We start from the raw sequence: 14,550 nt of genomic DNA on the forward strand, positions 1-14,550 counted from the left end.
GTGTAATTGCTCTAAAATAAAGCTGCTTGTGCTTTCAAGCAGCTTTGGGACAAGTTTTATTCATTACTACAGCTCCCCTTTAAGACAGTTTTTCACATAGTACCACATCTATAGTGTCTTTAAAGAACACGTGTCTCACAATAATCTGTTAATGGCTTTGGTGTCACAGAAAGCTATTGTGAAGCCTTTGAAACAAGTCAGATAACAGCACAGCATTCCCTCTACCCTTTATGTCCTACCAAAAAGGCAACTTATGTTGTTCAGCAAAACTGAACCATGGTTGACTGGAAGCATAATACATTTTTAAATCAAAAGAACTTGTTTACAAGTTATTAAAGGCAAGGAGAACTGACTTGTGTCTGCTTGAGAAATTGAATTTCTAGACATATTAGTCCTTTGTCTTCCATCAGTTTTATTCCTAGAAAAGGTTTCTGCAACACTTGCCCCAAGGCCAGCACCATTTATGGTAGAACTCACACTGAGCACACATTTGAAATGTCATTATTTCTGGCAGAGACCATTACTGTGACCCCTTCAGTTGCACAAGCCAACTTTCTGCACCTGCCTTTATAATGGAAACCCTTTCAAACACACTAGCATTTGCTGTATTCCAAGAATCCTTACAAGTGACAGTATTAAATAATCATAAAAATATTTGAGCAAGATGGTCAAGGAATTCCATACAAATCTAGAGACATCACAAAGTAGTCCATGATGTGCTGACCACTGTGGAGAAGTCTGAAGTTCAAATCTTCATCTAATGAACACCTCTAAATATCAGCACCAGACCTTCAACACAAAAGACTGATGTAGTTAATTTTTTTTCAAATTTGTTTCAAAATACTGTGAAATGCTGAACTTGAATCAAGAATACAGCATAACAGTACTAAATAAAGGCAAGGCAAAATTAATCAAGAGGCTAAAAGTACTTCCTGTTGGCTCTTTCAATATGATCCAAACATTGATACATTTAAGATAAGTACATAAAAGAACCAACTAGTCTTTGATGGGAGGAGGAGGGGATCAAAATTAAGCTATTTTATAGGAAAGGTAAGAAAAGAGCTGAAGTTTATTGCTTCACTCTGGTACTAAAATTTCCTAAATTAATCCGCCGAATAAGGAAGCATGATGTTTGTGGCAGCAGTCTGCACCAGACTGACAGCTGATTACTCCATTTTCCAGAGGTTTAAAACAAAATTCCAAGGTTCAGTGCCAATGGCACTCCCCATAAGCATTCTTCAGATCTCTTATCCACAGGAGTTGCATGTAACATGCTTGTCACTACATGAGCACACAACTGGAAAAAAAGATTCAGCTTCATGCTCTACTCATTAGCTAAAATAGCTGACTGGTAAAAAAAAAAATTATAGCATCTCTTTATCACATTATTTTGCCAATCCTTGAGCTATACAGCTGTGGTATAAATGAATTTCAGATAAGAGTTGTACTCCCCTGTGTTGCCAGCATTGGGGCTGAAGTTGGTTTCCTGATGTTAATGTTTGTCTACATCTGTAAGTGAAGATATATTCTCTATTCTTGCTATGACAGCAGCTATTTTACTGTGGTGAACAAAAAACTTCCCTAGAGCTCTACCTTAATGATAGCTTCATACCTTAAAACTTCCAATCAAGGAATGTGTTCATTTATTAATAAAACCCAACTGCATGTAAGCAGTTATGTTTCATATTACAGTTCCAGTGGAAAAAGTGATTTAGTGAAAATATTTTTTCATTCTGAAGAAATTCTTTTGTGGCAAGTCACAGGCAGGCACTGGCCTCCTCTAAATCAACAAGACATTTCTCAGAGCTATGTGAAGTACTAAGATATACTCTATTTCTGGCTGCTTAGTAATTATCAAAACAGAATGGTTTGTATCATCTTGGAGAATAAATATTCAGAAAATATCTGCTATTTAACACTGAAAACCAAATGTCTGTATACCACATACATATTTCTTATGCTTCTTCTGAAAAGTCTTACCATATACTTCCTATCAGACAAAAGACAATGATGCTCACAGCTGTTTCTTTTCCTGCTGTTTTTAAATAAAGCAGTACATTAATACAAGACCACATCAGAAAAGAAAAAGTAATTTTCATTGTTAAAGATAAATTGGTAAAATCATATTTACTGCAATAAATCCATTCTATTTTTCTGCTGAAATGTTTGATAAAATTCTGCTTACATGAAAAGCAACTTATCTCACAGTTTTCATTCCTACATCTGAAATGGTTAATTGCAATCTTACAGTAATTCTTCAAATTTTACATTTTTTACAACATCTATAGACTGACTCAGCAGCTCAGACCCATTATAGGCAGAGGTTCATAATAATTTATTTTAATGATAATCCCATTTTAATTAGCAAGCACATCTCCTTACCTCTCTCTAAAAACCTGAAGCAATGGATAATATTCAAAAATCAGCGAGGCACATACCTCCAAGAGTTGAGTATCCCTCTTGTAGGACCTCTCTACTTGAGTCAGACAGAAGAAAACAAGCACACTCTTAAAGATCCCAGTAACAAAGTATGCCTTTTCCTGTAAGAATCTTCTGAGTTCAAAAGTCCAAGAAGTTACCCTCCCCTTGCTAAAAAAATGACACTGGGATTTAAGGGCAAATGATGTATTTTCATTGTCTCAGTTTCATCCATTTGATTTCAGTCTTACTTTCATGCCAATAACAGCACTTTTACTGAGATAAAAGTGCACTATGGTACAGGAAAAGAAAGCAAGTTTTCACTACAATGCACCGTCATGAGACCATGCCCAGAGACTGCCACCATTAAACATGACTTCCCTACTGGTTTTGTGCAGCCTTCTCATGCCAGAAAGTACTGCCTAATGTTATTTTCTACTCCCCATTAAAAAAAAAAAAAAAAATCAAGCAGAATCACTTTATTACACTCTGACAGTTTCCCACAGTTGGTGTGTTTCCAGCCTGAACCTCAGGGCTGCACACTATCTGATAGTTTTCCTCCAGGATCCCTGCTTAAACTAAAGTCCCATCAAGCACTAAACAGCACATCTAACTGGAGATCCTCTGGTCTGAAATTATGATTTCTGGAGGTTTTTAAAACACCGCATCTTCCTGTTGGCTGTGCACCAGATGCCTACTGTATCTGTAGACTATAAAATGTCTCAAAAGGAACTATGTTAAATTAAAATTGACAATTTGTCTTTGAACTACCTGAAATTAAACAAGGCATTTTTACTAGATTTTCCTGCCCTGAGGAAAAGAGCAAAAGGAACAAAGGCAGAAATTCCAACACACCTCAATCAAATGACCTGCCAAGCACAGTGAAAGTTAACTACTTTGGGACATACTCCCTCCTTAACTATTTCTGTAATTTACAGTGCCTTTTCTATCCGTTTGTCAGTAACATTAGGGTGAAAAAATTTGTTATGCCATCATTTGCACAAGATAATGACAAATATGAAGAAATTTTAGGGTACAGGAAAGAAGATGCTACTACCAACAACTTAAGCTAGGAGCAGAGACAAGAACTGAAAAAAATACATAAACTGCACTTGTTAAGAAGTCAGAATAAATTGTACTATTTCAATTAGAATGGACCAACAACAATCATCTAGACCAACTGCCTACCCAACTGGGGGCTGATCAAAAGCTAAAGCATGTTAAGGGCATTGACCAAATGCCTTTAACACTGACAGACTTTGGTCACTGATCACCTCACAAGGAACCCTGCTGGAGCAGTGCGAGTATTTCAGCTGCTCATTCTTACGAGAAAACTTAGCTCAACAGAGAGTTAGATGACAGTGAATTTCATTAGACATTTGGAAAAGAGCAGACTTCATGAGGTTAGTACTTACCTTTTGTCTGTTGAGTCTCCTGGGGCTTTCTCTCTCTAGGTTCTAGAGGCTCAGTTTCAGATCGCAATTCTGTAGTTTGCCTTTTTTCAAAACTGAAGTCTGGAAGTCGTGGAGCTTGAGGTCTAGTTTTTCTTGCAGGATTCAGGAAGAAGCAGTAGGCACATCTAAATGCTACACCACAAAGCACACCCAGTAAGCAGCCTCACTAATTAACTTCACATTTCACCTTTATTCCTACACTACATTCTAATGGTTTAAAATACTAAAACCAGAGTTAACTGACTATCAGTATCAGACAGCACCTCCACCAAATTTACGTAAGTTGTTCTATATAAGTCCTTTTTTAAATTCAGCAGACATTTGGTTTTCACAAACCTGCTTGCTTTCAACTCTGCTGAGTACTGCCCAACACTGTGAAAGATTTGACCACAATGAACAAAATAATGCAATTCAGCAGGACCAGATGTTGCCACATGGTGTTGTTCTATTCTTTCCTACAAAAGAATTAAGCTGGCAGATTATTTTTTCCCCTACCCTTAAGACACCACCTTCCTCACTCTCTGATGTTAGGAAGTGTCAGGAGATGTTAGGAATTCCACAAGGAATGTCTCCCTGCTTTCTGAGGAGCACTCTGCTCCAGTGGTGCTTAATTAAGAAAAAGTAGTTTTGTTTTGCAGAAATACTGGATACCATTTAATACTTTAAATAACTCTTTTTGTCCTCCCCACTCTCACCAAGACAAGGGGGGAAGTGGCAATTTCTGGTACAGTTGAGTTGTGAACTCAGAAGAACTAAGATAACATATAGACTACTTATCTTTCGTTTCATAGGAAACATTTAGCTTATTCTTACAATGCAGTATATTTACTCATAAAAATAAACAAAACAAAATGAAATAGAAGATTTATCTAGGAATCCCTAGTTTCTCAACTATCAGGCTTACACTTGTGGTAGAAAGCAGGCAATATACAACATCTGTGTCCAATAAAGGGCTGTGTCTGTCTTAAGTTATTGTCAGCCATAAATTCACATATAGGCCCCTAGGGCTTGTTCCCACTCTTTTTCCAATACGTCCCCAAGATCTTCTTGCCAAAGGGAATTTAGTTTAAATTCTGGTAAAAGAGGCACACTTTAATGTCAGATAGTTTCTCAACATAAAACCCTTCTGAGAACCATTCATAGCCAGTAGCAATGTTCAGGGATGTATTGGAGGAAGCTTATTTCTACTGAATAGTTTTCTACACATAAAATCCACGACCTGAAGGTTGCAATAAAGTCCTTCTCTAAGTCTTGAAGTAAATCTTAAAAAACAGAGTAATAAGTTACCAAAAAATGTTCCCACATGAAGCAGTACTTCACAATGTCTGCTAAGTACTCAGCTGCAACCAAAATGAAGTATGATGCATTTGTTATGAAACATAAGCCAACTAATAGAGTCTAAAAAATATCTTAGCTCTTACCTACGTATTCAAACTCCTCCTTCAAAGCCATACCATTGTGAGAAAAACATTGCTGACATATAAGGGCATACCTAGAAAACATGAATAATATATAGTAGCATGAGCACAGATCTTTCTTTGTATCACACAGCTAATATTACTCAGAACAGAGGTTAGGTTTGCCCAAATATTACCGGTTTCCCTGCAGAGGTATTTCAAGTGAAACATTGAGAAACAGCCATTTCTCAAGTATGAAAATTTTGGACAAATTAATTTACAATTCTTTTAACCCTGACATGGCTTAAACAAAAAGGTTAAGAAGCTTCCTTTCCCCTAAGTGTTTAGGTATTTCTTAAAGAACATTTTACCTGTTCTGAGGACCATCACCAACCAAATATTCAATCACTCTATCCACAACTCCTCTTTCTCGAGGAAGAACAGGTCTTGCCAAAGGAGGTCCTGGAGGATGAAGACCTAGAACATGAATTATATAAAAATTATTTTTCACTGTATAAATATGCATTATACTTTATTGTGTGGGCTAGTGTAACAAAATAATTACATCTACTTAATATACATGGGTATATTTCTTAGTCTACTAAGAAAGCTGTAAGATTCTTCAACCCACAATAGTTCAAAATTCTTCTGCTGCTCCTTTAGCTTATAATTTTATTAAATCGCTCAATTTTTACACCTTGGACATGTAATTAAATTTATAATTTCTAAAGAACTTAATATATCAATAGTATTTGATTGTCGACAAATAGAGGCTTTTTAAGAAAGAACAACTTAACTTAGTTGTCTTCATATACACTTAACTCTGCAGATTTACCCTTGTAGTTTACACCAATAAATCTACCAAAATCAATGGCAACAGTAGAAGAACTAGAGATCAGGGCCATCTGCTGTGCTGGAAGGTGTCCTGTCCATGGCATAGAGGTTTCAAAGAGATTATCTTTAAGATCCCTTAAAATCCAAACCATTCTATGATTTTATGAAGATGTCACCACAGAAACACCCCCTGGTTTCTGTGTAATTACTATACCACATGAGCATGCCCTTAGTGTGCATTGAGTCTATACATTAAACCTGTCCAGCACAAGTCATTTTGGTAATCCACATTTAAGGATAAGTTGCATGCATTCAGATTTATGCTTAATCGAAGACAGAAGGCCACTATAAAGATACTCTTTCCCCCATGTATTTAACAAACTACTACCAAAATGAACTCCTTAAAGAGCATGTAAGAGCCATGGTTGGTTCTTTTTCACCCTTACATACAGCAGTTAAACCAGAACACCAGCACAAGTTTCTCTTTCCACAAAATTTTAAAACATCTAGTCCGTTGTACAAGACCACTGTAAACTACCAATTTCCATTTATATTGCTTTGAGTTCTGATGTCTACTTTCTTTTGCAGCCTTAAAACAGAAAAAGCTAGGCCTAATGTAAGAAACTCCAGTCTGAGCCATTCCAAAGCGACCATTCAAGTAACTAAGTATGGAGAGGAAACATTTTACATTTAAGCACCGGAAGTATCATGTTAGAGTACTTCCAACAAACAGTCCTGAGTGTAAGATAATGCAGCACCTGGGGGAAGAGAGGGGAACACTTAAAACCTATTCCCATAAGACCTTTATGAATTACATTCAAAGTCTACAAAACTAACTAAACAATGTTTGAGTAGGACAATAAACCTGTCCTTCAGAACTCTCCAACTGGGACAAAATGGTTCAGCTTCAAGCCACTTCAAGACAAAATTGTGACACCTGACAAATAAGACTTGGTTTAAACCATTGACAAAATTACTTTTAAAAATGCAAAAGTCCTATGCAAGCGCAAGATAGCTAAGAAGGTTAGACAAAAAAATAAATCAGCGAGTATTAGCAGGTTTCATACAGAGATGAGCATATGGCAACCTGAAACCCTGTATGAACTAAGTATATGTAATTCATGGAAATGAAATACTGAAGGTGCAAAAAGAGACCAGTGTTTTCCGTGAGAAGAGTTCTGGCTTGTAACTATTCTCACTCTGTCCAGTAAAAGAAATATAGAAACATCACGGCTTAAAAGAAAGCCTTTAGTGACTACAGAAGCTACAGAAGTCAGCCAACAATTCTTTTTTAAATTTGCTGTATGTTTCCAGTATTCTTCTTGAGGTACGTTTCACAGAATCCCTCATAATGACCAATAAACAAAGAGGAAGCTAAAGGGTAACACAAACTAAAATCACTATCTCAATATACAAAAGTAAAACAGATTAAATACACTGTCTAAAAATGCAAAATAGGATTTTTTAAAGATCCAAACAAAGGACAACTAAGAGAGTTTGTTAGTATATTGAATTAATTCAGAAGGACATTTAATTGAAAGATATTGTGCTAAAAACAACTGACTTCAAACTTCTCAGGGTTGTTTAGATTTCGTTTTCTTACAGCAACTTAGCCAGGGACAGAATCAGGACATGCACAGCCCTAGCTTCCAGCACCTAGATAAACATACACATAGAAGTAACATGTACCTCCTAAGCAGAGTACTCACAGAATATGGGAGTAGGAAGGGACCCATCTCGATCATTGAGTCCAGTTCCTGGCCCTACACAGGACACCCCAAAAATCACACCATCTACCTCAGAGCACAGTCCAAACGCTTCTTGGACTCCGTCAGGTTTGGTGCTGTGACCATTTCCACGGGGAGCCCGTGCCAGGGCTCTGGGTGAAAAAACTTTCCCTGATACCCAAGCTAAACCTCCCCACCTCAGCTTTGTGCCATTTCTTTGGGCCCTGTCACTGGCCACCAGAGTGAAGAGATCAGTGCCCCGCTGCGTCCCCTCACGAGGCTGTTGAAAGATCACAGTGAAGTCTCCCCTCTCCTCTTCTTCAGGCTGAACAAATCAAGTATCTCAGCCACTCCTTGTAAATCTTCAACTCCAGACCAGGAGGCAAAGACAGCACAGCAAGCCTTACTATTCAATAACCTAATCCAAGATGGGCTTCATGTTTACATTGCACTAAAAGTAACTGTGAGCAAATTACCATTTCAAGCCTCCTACCTTTTAATCTACACAGACAGAAGCAACAAAGGAAAAAGTAACTAAGGACAGAATGTACTAATTTGTGGTAAATCTCATGCTCAATGCCACATACAGCTAACTTCCATCCTCTATAGCACATGTTAAACCTTGTAGGAATAAAATATTTTCAGCAATACCCTCTTGTAGTGCTACACACAGAACAAGACTAATCTTGACATTAAGGCTGTACTATTTCTAGCAGCACATCTTTCAAGACACATCTTGTCAATACTGGATATTTGACCTAAACGGACTGTCCTAATCTTTAGGAGAACATGAAAACTCATTCAGAAAATACTGCAATTTACAACCCATCAGTTAAGTACAAAAAAAAAATCCATACTCAACACAAATATTTTTTAAAATAGGCCTTACTTTCACAAACAAGAAAAATTAATTCAGGAGATAAGAATCAGTGAATGCATTTCCAAGTTATCCCTGTATTCTGTCAACAAGTAGGAACCTAGAGCAAGAAAACTGTCCCAGCAGCAAGACAGAATAATTTCTGTGCAATATAAACTGTATTCTGCTAAAGCTGTCCAAAGTAGAGGTCAGGCAAAATTCATTTCCTAGAGCTTTACAAAAACCTGAAAGATCCAATACTTCCATCAAAAAAGGCTGGTACAATCTGCAATAAAATTAAAGCCCTAGAATAATTTTGTAAATACCTGGTTTACACTCAAATGTTAACTAGGCCTTTATTCAGAAGACCAAGTTTTCATATAACTTGCAAATCACCAATATATGAAGCTTCCAAAAGTCAATAACCAAAGCAAAAATTAAATAAAGTAGAATGAAACATCACAACACATTCCAACAACAACCTCAATTACCCGCCTACTAATAACTCAAACCATCTTGGTTCTCATGCTGTTATGGACACTAGTAATTAATATAAACATCAAAAGCAATCATTGCAGAAAGACTGGTCATTTTTGCAAAGCTTGGCAAACTCTCAAGTACCTGCTGGTTATTAATCTTCAAACATATGGGAGCTCTGTGGTAATACACGTTAAATTGATTCCCCCCTACAAAATATAGTATAACAAAAATGAATTATTAACCTTCTGTAAAACAGAGATAATTAAGGCTATTCATATTTGTTGCAGGCCAAGCATAAACTCAGATGCCATATTATTCTTATAGATACTGAATTTATGAACTTTTCACTACAGCTACATGACTGGGATTTTATATGCCTTGAAGGTTTGGGGAAGTTCAAGAAAAAAGAGGGTTTCCATATTAACTGACAATTGCAGTGGCTCCCATTGTTATCTATGGCAAAGCAACGTGTTGGGTCAAAATTCCAGTTATTTAGTGGGGAAAAAGTGCCTGTAAGGCATTATCACAAACATTACATTAAAAATTTTAAATCAAAAATATTGGCAACTGTCCTTTCAAACAAGTCAGTTACTTTATTTTCCTTCATCCTCTAAAACATTTATGCAGTAAAGGCTGAATTTCATCCAGCTTATTCATTGTGCCTGAATCTTCCCCTAAGAATAAAGCTATTATACAGCTAATACTTTATTCTACAGTCAGCTTCCTTAAAAAGGAACACGCCATTTTAAACTCATTATGGAATTTTTGATAATCAGATATCAGTAAATGTGATTTGCAACCAAATGACCAATTTCCTGGTGCAACAAGCTAATTTCTGGTACTTCAAGATAATCAAGACTTACTAATAACTTGCCTTTACAGTTCACTTCAGGGATAAAAACAAATTTAGCAGCTTTATAACACAGGTAAAGAATTACTAACATTAAATAAGGCTTAATGGACTCTATAGAGAAGGGAGATCACAACTTTCCATGACAAGTTTATTCCACTACACTAAACAACAGGATTTTAACATTCAGCTTCCAGGAGCTTAGACAGCAGGTGTCAATATATTATCTACAGCTCTACTTTTTGATTGTATCATGGAAGTTAGTAAGGAAGGACATACAGTCAGTAAGACTTAAGCAGTCTCAAGTAAAAATCAGGAACACAGGGCAGAGAAAAATATTCTTGATCCCTGTACACACTGCAGAGAACTACTCAATGTTAAACTGGTGCTCAAGAGATTCTTGGCAAGTTGTGCCCCTTCTATTTTCAAGACAGCATTTCATCTCCTTTCTTGCCCTGTGATCCAACTTGCTAAACATCCCACAAAGACTGAAAGGCCTGGCACAAACCTACACACAGCTTTACCACCCACGAGGAAAATGAGAACGGTGCTGCCCACCCAAAACTCTCAAATTTTGCAATCCTTCCAATGCAATTTAGTTCATATTCTATTTATTAAAAGTCCATCCCATCTGAACACCAAATAGGAAATCAAGGGAAAAACATCTGCAGGATATGCAACCAAATTTTAAGGACTACTCATTCCTACCAGATTTCAACCTGTTGCTAAACTTTGGACTCTTGTACTAAAACAACAATGCTATTTTAGTATTCAGCTACAACACAGACAACTTTTCTCTTGTATTTGGTATTCCACACTTTAATCTATGAGTATAGGCTGCATGACTATACCTTCTAGAGTAAAAATTTAAATAAATGTCAAGATCCATGTTAAAAAAAATATGTGCAGGGTTTAGTGAGAAGCATGAATGTATTCTGAAAGTGTTCTCCTCTGTACCTGATTTATACAAGCATAGAGCTCTTCTAAACTAAGAACATAAAAAGGTATGCTATACTGTTGACTACAGAATACTGCAAAGTTTTATTGCCATTTAAACAAAGAAGCCATAACAGTTAAATGAGCTCAGGCAATAGGTTTCAGCATCAAAAGGTGCCAGCTGTAAAGAGTTATGGCTAATTGAATATGGAACTCCTGCTTAATCAGATAACTGCTCTGCTATTTCCAAATGAAATGCCATTTCCATACTGTCTGAAAACGGCCTCTTTTATTGGTAACCAGAGAAAACAATATAAACTGTAAATAACATTAAGTGCTGTGTTTACCCATTCCAGGCACTGAAGTGGCAGGGGATCCAGGGCGCCGTGGTAAAACAGTGGATTGCAAGGATGGCACAGCAGCTCTTTCTGGGAGCCCGCTCGGAGCTGGGCCTTCTCTCTGCAGGTTAGGAGGTGCTGGAAGAGGGGACTTTGGAGAGCCTTGTTTAGGAGTTGCAGGTGGAGGTGTAGAAGCATTTCTTTGAGCTGCAGTCCTCTGACGAATTTCTGACAAGAATATGTACATACTGAATTTAATATCTAGCATAAGCAAGATATTAGTAAAAGTGCATTAATATTGTTATACCAATTAGCAAATTACAGAATCAAACAAAACCAGGAAGGTCTAAAACTAAACATTATCAGCTGAGCATGTCATAGAAGTAAATACCACACAGAAGTAAATACCAGATAGAATATTTCAATTATCATAACTGTTAAATAAACTGTTTGGGGAAAATTCTTCTAGAAGGAAATTAGAGAACAAAATCAAAGTATCTGCTAAGGCTGAACATTGGACATAGAAACAGCTAGACTCAAACCACAATGTATAGAACTGACCACTTTTTACTCCATGGCTTAAAAATGCTTCCAAGTATTTAGCTTTCCATGGGACCAAAACTGTTCATTCAGTATCTAATATGCCCAGGTTACATGCCCCAGTTATGAAAAAAAAATCAGATTGGATAAATCAAACAATTCTAAAACCAGAAGAAAAGGAAATGCTTCATTCAGGTGATATAGTTTCACTGACTTGTTTCAGTAACCCCATTATCAAATCCTGAATGGATTCTCACAAAGCAAGAATGGGCTCTGGCAGAACACTTCCCTGCTTTTACCTCTTCTCACACCACTACCAGTCACTATTAAATCACAATCATGAAAAACTTAATATATTTCCTCAGTTGTTCTTACACGAAGCCAAATATCACCAGAGCAATATACCATGGTTTGAATGTTGTACTAGTCATGCAAGCCTGAGGTTCACACACTATTGTTTGCAACAAATCAAACAGAAATGTAACCATTGCTTTAGGTCTGCAGATATTTACACGGTTAACAAGCAGCAGGTTAGTCTCTACAGGGACACCCCAATAACGCCCACACCTAAACTGCAATACCCTACCGTTAGTGTATAGCACCACGTCACTTTGAACCAGCTTGCATGTCTTCCTTCACAACAAATGGAATTTAACACTACATTTGGACTTTAAAATTACTTCCACGAGTCTCAAGATTAGACAGATTTTATCTGCTGACTTTGTGTCAGGCTGGAAGAGTTTAAATGCTTAGCAGGCAGTTTACAGGTCCACTGCCAACCAGCCACTGGAAAAGGGGTGTGCTGAGTCTGAAGGAATGACCCCTGTCCCCAAAGTACAACACTAGCATGCTAAGCTGCTGCTGTGGGTGGAGGAGGTGAGCATGCTACATCACCTGGCACCAGCAAAGACAGAGCTGCTATCACTGAAGCACTAGGGCAAATGTAACAGTTCTGTGGGAATACAGCCAATCCAGTGCCATGAAAATTGCTACACACATAGGTTATGGTCTTGCCTTCTTATCTGAACATATAAATAGGATTAATACACAACAGAAGAAAGAATTAAAAATTCTTCGGAATCACCACTTTAAAAACTACAAGTTTAAAAACTACAGTCTTACTAAAAATCCACCTAGTCAAGTTTCCTCCAACACAGAACAAATCACTACTTTTTCCCTGCCACATCATGTGCATGGCTGCATTACTTCACACAACCTCATCGTCCAAATTACATCAGTCAATGAGTCTGAAGGTTCTGTATTTAAACTTGATTTTAACAAGTATGTTTGCCCCCTCACTATTTCAGCTGTTCAGAATCTGGAAACTGGGATTAATTGGTGAAGTAGTTGCAGAAATTCCATCAGCATTTCCTTAGTGACTTGCTTCTGGTTTGAAAACTGCTCCTGTATTCAAAGTTCTATATGAAGTAAGAATTCAGTTATGATGAACCTCCCCATTCACATGCCTTCAAGATCTTTTTGTGAGAGCCATATGCAGTAACCTTTCAAGTTTTACTACACAAGGATAACTGCATTCCCTCTATGCCATCTGAGCAACAGGCATGGCCCATCTCCAGATACAAAATATTGATTAAAACCCATGATTTATAGTCAAGTTTGTGTTATAGTTTCCAGTCATGTACTGGTTTCAAAAATTAAGCTAAAAGGTATGTGATTTCTCAAGTCTTCTCAGGTCCACATATGTACAAAAAATTAGTGACAAATATAAAGCCTAATTCCACTTGTTCCAAGATAATTTTAAACATCTGTAAAGACATCTTAGTCCATTCTTTTTTCATTACAAAACCCTCTTTATTATTGTTTTACACAGAAAAATGTCCAAGACCATTACTGTAAATTCTACACATGGATTTATTTTTACATTTTGAAGGCTGTATTTCTAGATCATGAGGTTTAAGCATATTAATTGTTTAAGAATGCTGAGTCTGTTTCAATAGGTCATGGCTATATTCACATTTATTCCGAGCCCATACTATATTATTTCTAAGCAATTTCCATGCCGCCTGCAAGAGCTTTGCCCCTTTTGCCTGTTCCTTATGAAGGGTCATTTTTGGCAAGTCTTCTTTAAACTACTTTCAATTAAAAAGATACTGCTACTTTAATGACTCTTTCCTCATATTTTTGGTCCTATAAAGATGCTGAACCAGTATTTTACAGTAAGTATTAGAGAGATATGCTTCAGTAGTTTTAGTTCCATTACAGAGTTAAGAATGCAAGACTCACTGCTAGTTTCCACAAAATTTGGGTTATTTACAATGCCTTTTCTTCCCCCCTTCACTTAGAAGTTCACTTGCCTTTCATTCTATTCTGTGATTCTACTTAAGAGAACTTGCCAACATGCTGCTGCTCCCCAAGTAAGAGAAGTCACTAGAACAGGCATTATGAGAAAGTGAGAAATGCTGCTCTTGGCACAACAGCCCATCCATTCCAGTATTGCCCTTCACAGAGTGGCTGTAGATGTTATTCAGTGACAACACACAAACTTGAATTTCTGATGCCTACGTTCCTGATACCGTCCCCATGATCCATAAATGCATTGTCACGGACAAGCAAAGTACAGCCCCGTCTCATCATTTTAGTGTCACATACAGACCCTTTATGCATGAGCTCTCTTAATTCCTGCTCTGCACTTCCACAATAACAGCCCTAATATTCTTCTGAAGTAGCTGAATGATCTATATACTCTCAAATTGCCTCAA

At 37.1% G+C, this 14,550-nt stretch overlaps 1 protein-coding gene across 5 annotated transcripts in view; it reads right to left on the reverse strand.

Annotated features, from left to right (window-relative positions):
- Positions 1-14,550, reverse strand: part of LNPK (lunapark, ER junction formation factor) — a 49,874-nt gene that overhangs the window by 11,679 nt on the left and 23,645 nt on the right. For all 5 annotated transcript variants that reach the window (XR_005955610.1, XR_005955609.1, XM_041473378.1 and 2 more), the window contains exons 9-12: positions 11,300-11,518; positions 5,641-5,746; positions 5,294-5,364; positions 3,834-4,004 (exon numbers count right to left, since the gene is read on the reverse strand). Coding sequence is in view for 3 of the 5 variants with exons in the window: in XM_041473378.1 (XP_041329312.1) it covers positions 3,834-4,004; positions 5,294-5,364; positions 5,641-5,746; positions 11,300-11,518 (567 nt within the window). In the remaining 2 variants the exon portion in view is untranslated. The remainder of the gene's footprint in view (positions 1-3,833; positions 4,005-5,293; positions 5,365-5,640; positions 5,747-11,299; positions 11,519-14,550) is intronic.

The sequence above is a fragment of the Pyrgilauda ruficollis genome, unplaced genomic scaffold (genome assembly GCF_017590135.1).
Source record: "Pyrgilauda ruficollis isolate IOZ18807 unplaced genomic scaffold, ASM1759013v1 scaffold3, whole genome shotgun sequence".
In the NCBI taxonomy this organism is placed as follows: Eukaryota; Metazoa; Chordata; class Aves; order Passeriformes; family Passeridae; genus Pyrgilauda; species Pyrgilauda ruficollis.